At 47.1% G+C, this 5122-nt stretch overlaps 1 protein-coding gene across 3 annotated transcripts; it reads left to right on the top strand.

Moving 5' to 3' along the window:
- Positions 1-670: 670 nt before the first annotated feature.
- Positions 671-2711, top strand: LSM10 (LSM10, U7 small nuclear RNA associated). 3 transcript variants are annotated; one of them, XM_077337290.1, is made up of 2 exons: positions 671-823; positions 2032-2711. In XM_077337290.1, exon 2 carries the CDS (start codon positions 2048-2050, stop codon positions 2417-2419), a length of 372 nt encoding a protein of 123 aa, XP_077193405.1. In that variant the 5' UTR covers positions 671-823; positions 2032-2047; the 3' UTR covers positions 2420-2711. The 3 variants fall into 3 exon arrangements, with proteins under 3 accessions (XP_077193405.1, XP_077193406.1, XP_077193407.1); XM_077337291.1 differs by having other exon boundaries at positions 689-823; positions 2035-2711; XM_077337292.1 differs by lacking the exon at positions 671-823 and adding an exon at positions 843-977.
- The last annotated feature ends 2411 nt before the right edge of the window (positions 2712-5122 follow it).

The raw sequence follows: 5122 nt of genomic DNA on the forward strand, positions 1-5122 counted from the left end.
TCCACAACTGAGAAAGAGGCGGACAAAGTGGTGGATCTTGTGATTCACCATCCTTGGCAAGGATCTTATTTTACTTTAGTCACCTTTTTAATGTGTGAGTGCAAAGGTCTTATAGACACAGGTGGCAGGGGCACTCCTGCCCAGGAAAGGGTAATTCTTGCAGATAAATTCAAGTGGGTAGCCTTGTTGGTCTGAAGCAGCACAACAAAACAAAATTAAGAGTCCAGTGGCATCTTTAAGACCAACAAAGATTTATTCAAGTCGTGAGCTTTCGAGTGCAAGCACTCTTCTTCAGTCGTAGTCTGAGGAAGAGTGCTTGCACTCGAAAGCTCACGCCTTGAATAAATCTTTGTTGGTCTTAAAGGTGCCACTGGACTCTGATTTTGTTTTCTTTGTACATCAGTTCAGGTGGTTAGCCGCGTTGGCTTGAAGCAGCCAAAAAACGTTTGAGTCCAGTGGCGCCTTTAATCCCATCAAAGTCTCGCGCAGGGAATATGCTTTCATGAGAATGCCTACTTCGTCAGCCCACTGTGGAAAGTAACTCGCAACTTCTGCAGGTAAGCGCCATGCTCTACCACTCTCTCACTCCAGGGGGCGCAGCATGAATCGCAGCAGCGTCGGCCTTTCGTCTGAGCGGAAGCGGAGTAGTGAGTCTGGGCGGGTAGCCTATAGCAATCCCCCGTCATTCCTAAGCCCCGCCTGTTAACTCTCGGAGGCTCAAGGCCGTGGGGCTTTGACCCCGGAAATGGTTGTACTTGGTGCGGGAAAAGGGGAGAGCGGAAGTCGGTGCTCGAGGACTCCTTCGGCTTGAGAACGCGAGCAGGTGGGTAGGCGGGGAGAGCGGAGGCACTGGCGGCATCTCGTGGAGCCTTCCGCTCCCGAGGCAGTCTATCCCCATTTCTGACTGCTGCGGCATTCGGGAACGAGCCCCCCTGTACGGGCTTTGTGCTGAGTCCGCAGAGTCAACCTGTGTTTAGGTATCACCTGCACACTTGGCCCTGGCCATGTGGTTGGGGGGCTGCCAAGACAAGCCCAGTTTTGCAGGCGGGGTGTGCTTGTGGCCGTTGGTGAAACAGTCGCTGCTTTCTTGGGGGGAAGTAGGGTTGCCACTTCTGAGCTCCCTGGAGATTTGGGGGTGGACCCTGGGGGGGGGGGCGAAACTCAGAAAGTTCTGATGGCACGGAGCCCAAAGAAGTTGTTTTCTGTAGGAGAACTGATCTCTGTAGTCGGGTGTGATTTGGGGGTGGGGGGGCGAGGAATCTCCAGACTTTACCTGGAGGTTGTCAACCGTAATGAGGAGATCGAGCAGATATTCAGAACCCTGGATGATGCAGGTTGCAGGCTTTTAAGGCTTCAGACCACAGTAATAGAAGCACAGCAGACAAGGAAAGCTGTCTAATGACACAAATGGAGCCTAAATAGATAATTTCTCAATCTTGCTTTTACTTTATTATTTTTTCTTCTTTTTATATGTTGCCACAAGACATATGAATTAATGTTCAAAACATGGGTGATAAGTGGTCAAAAACAGCCCAGGTAAAACAAAACAGTAAAGGTAAAGGAAAATAATCCAGGTGAAGAAAAACAAGATGAACAGAATGGCGGTGCCATTTTGGACTTCAGGAGACCTTTCACAGTTTTGTGAGCGACAAGATTTTCTGGCTATCAACTAGAATCTGTATTGAGATCTAGATGTATTTCCTTTTCCTATACTGTTTTGTTTTACCTGGACTGTTTTTTGGCCACTTGATTATCACCGGTGCTGTGCATGTGCCTTCTGGCAACATAGAAGATAAAAATTTCAAGTAAAAACAAGATTGAGAAATTATCCAGTCAGACTTTATTTACATGGTTTTCTTTGCTTGATGTGCCTCAGGGTCCAGAAGGCATAACATGCTCTGGGTTTTCTTTTATAAGTCCTTGTTGCTTTGTCCTCTCCTTTTTGGAAGATGCAACTCTACAACCATGAATAGTAATGCTCCTGAATGCATGTCAGATGTTGAATTTGACAGGTGTTTTTGCTCTAACCAGTAGATGGTGCTTCGCTATGGAGATCAGCCACTCTGTTAAGGAGCGCACCATCTCTGAGAACAGTCTGGTGATCCTGCTGCAGGGCCTCCATGGACAGGTTACCACAGTGGAGCTGCGGAATGAGAGTGTGGCCATTGGCCGCATCACTAATGTTGACGCTTTCATGAACGTGCGCTTGGCTGAAGCAACATTCACAGACCAGCATGGCTGCTCCTCCTGGTTGGACAGCCTCTTTGTGACAGGAAGGAACATTCGCTATGTCCACATCCCTGATAATGTGGATATCAAGACCACAATTGAGAAACAACTGCAGCTCATCCATAGAGTTCGCACCTTTGGTGGCCGAGACAAGGGAAGGAAGGAATTTCTTAGGGCAAAGGATAAATGAATGGGACTGGCAGTGTGCTCTGGCCTTGTTCTGGTCATTCTTCACTGAAATACACTCTCTTGAATTAGGGCTTCACTCTCTCTCTGTGGCCAGCTCTACCTCCTGTGGTGTTTCAGGGATTTCACTATATTTTTTTTGAAGGAGAAAGGTACTTTTCTGTACGTTAAATATTTTTGTGTACATTAAAATTCTCTGAAGTTTCTATTGGATTGTGATTCTATAACTAGTTCTATTTTGATAAATTCTGGATGTGTTTTTTTATTTTTACTAATAAACATTTGTATCAGTATCATCCATGAGTGTGTGTGTGGCTTAAGGTCTGCTGTCCATTTGTGCAGTTTCTAATCAGCTTGATCAACAGCAATGTGTGAGCTTTGGTTAGTGTTCCCTCTATATGTTGTGGCTAATAGCCAGTAATGGACCTCTGTTCCATATGCTTATTCAACCCCCTGTCTATATTTGTAGCCATCAGTGTTTCCTGCAGCAGTAAATTCCAAATGTTATTACTCTTTGGTGAATGTTCCTTATAATTTGTGGGCTCTGTAAGTAAGTTTCATAGTGAAAAAGAGTTGATTTTTATACCCTACTTTTCACTACCTAAAGCTGCTCGCACTCTCAAAGCTGCTTACAATTGCCTTCTCATATTGGGAGTTGGCCCTACCTTTGCTTCAGGGGCTGAACTAGATTCACTTTCCCTTCTACAATTGAAAGTGGAGAGAGGGGAACATCGTTGAATATTTAATCTATGATAGTTATACTAACTTCCTTCGGTAGGAAGAAATAATAATAATTTTATTTTTACATCCCACCGTTCCCAGTTGGCTCAGGGGATGCAAGAGTAAGGAGTACATGATAGTCAAATAGGATGCAATCCGGACATAATAACCGTGGCCTACAAATATGAAAGGATCCCTAAAATCCTAGTTCCATGAAGGACTTGACTGCCAATATAGAAGTGTGTCTGCCTGAAGTCTAGCACCCTCCTGCTGGTTGTCACAGATGCCTACATGTCATTGCTATTGTCCTTTTTGCCTATTAAGCAGAGGCAAAAGACTTGGAAGAAAAGCTGGTAACTAGAGAGCCATTCAGGTCCCCAGTCCAAGATACATAGGTAGGGCCTCATCCTCCACTCCTCGTTGCTCCACTGAAGTATGATACCTGCCCCGCCAAATTAATGATTCACTTTGTAATTGATCCATAGACCGTGAGTAGACAGGAGCACAACTGCTGGCTGCTATATCAACCTTTCTCAACCTTTTTACCATTGAGGGACCCCTGAGACCTTTAGGCTTCGAGAAACCCCGGAAGTGGTGAGATGATACATAATATGGTTGGGAAGCATAGCTGTGTACATGCCCACCCAGAAGGCCTGTCCCATCCCATCAATGGCCATGGGAGGGGGGGCAGGTTGACATGACCATATATGGTCATATTAACTGATAAATGTTTAACAAATTTTAAAAATATATTAACATTTATTAACCCACCCATTTGGGGGAAACAGGGCCATCAAGAAATCCTAGGCCCTGGTTGAGAAAGCCTCATCTAGGCCTACTTGTCCTTGCTGTGTCAGTCTTGGAGGGATTTTGGTCATCTGCAAGGCTTCCTTTGCCTTGTTGTTGCACTCATTTAAATCCACAGGACTGTTGCATCTCCAACTCCTTAGGAAAGACTGTGCATATCTCCTGGCTCTGTGGCATGAAGGAGTAGGTAAGGCCTGTGTGAAGGTGTGTGCATAGTCAAGAAGTGGCTTGCCATTGTCTGCCTCACCATCCCATGCTCTCTTGGTGGTCTCCCATCCAAGTACAAACCAGGGCCAGCCCTGCTTAGCTTTTGAGATCAAACTATCCTGGGTCATGCAGGTCAGGGTGGAATTTTTTTTTTTGCATCTGATGTCAAATCCTGCATTGACCTGTGCCTTGCATAAATCAGCAGTCAAACCCTTTCCCACTTAATGTAATCAAACAGCTAGAGGAGCAGGGTTGCCTCCAGAGGGTGGAGACAGTGGCAATTACCTGGCACAAGGGCCATTGCCTAACGTTCTCCCTTTGGAAAGGAGACTCAATATGGTCTTATGTTGCACATTTCCCCACTCTAGCCCAGTTTGCCCCAACCAGTCAAGCAGACGCAGAAAAACATAGTGGAGAGATCCAGGCTGGGCAGGGGGTCTTGCACAGAGACGAAGGAAGCCAATTCATGCCCTCCAAGGTGCTTTCTACAATAGCAAGCAGGATGCCGGTGCAAAAATGTAGGGGAGCCGGGGCCAACCTTGCGTTCCTGCAACTCCTGCACACCTAGAATCATAGAGTTGGAAGGGGTCTCCTGGGTCATCTAGTCCAACCCCTGCACTATGCAGGACACTCATAACCTCCGGTGCTCGTGCGCCATCTGCCTCTCAAAGGAGCCTGATAATAACCAGACGTTTCCCAGGCAGACGGTTGATTGGAAAGCTTTCGCGTCACGTGACACTACTCCGAGGCATTTACTTCCCCTCTCATTGGAGGCAAGGTCTTACAAAAGGGGCGGTGCCCCGAGAAAGGTGTGGGGGCGGGAGAACCCTCTAATACCCGCCAATCCTGTCACCTCCTCCGAGCGTCCGCTCGACCACTTAGCCAATCAGAAGCTAATCCCCGCCCCTGGGGCTGGAACACTCTTCCCGGAAGCAAGCTCCTAGCGCCTGTCGAACACGGGAGGGCAGGGTAG

Source organism: Paroedura picta, chromosome 5, assembly GCF_049243985.1.
Source record: "Paroedura picta isolate Pp20150507F chromosome 5, Ppicta_v3.0, whole genome shotgun sequence".
Lineage (NCBI taxonomy): Eukaryota > Metazoa > Chordata > Lepidosauria > Squamata > Gekkonidae > Paroedura > Paroedura picta.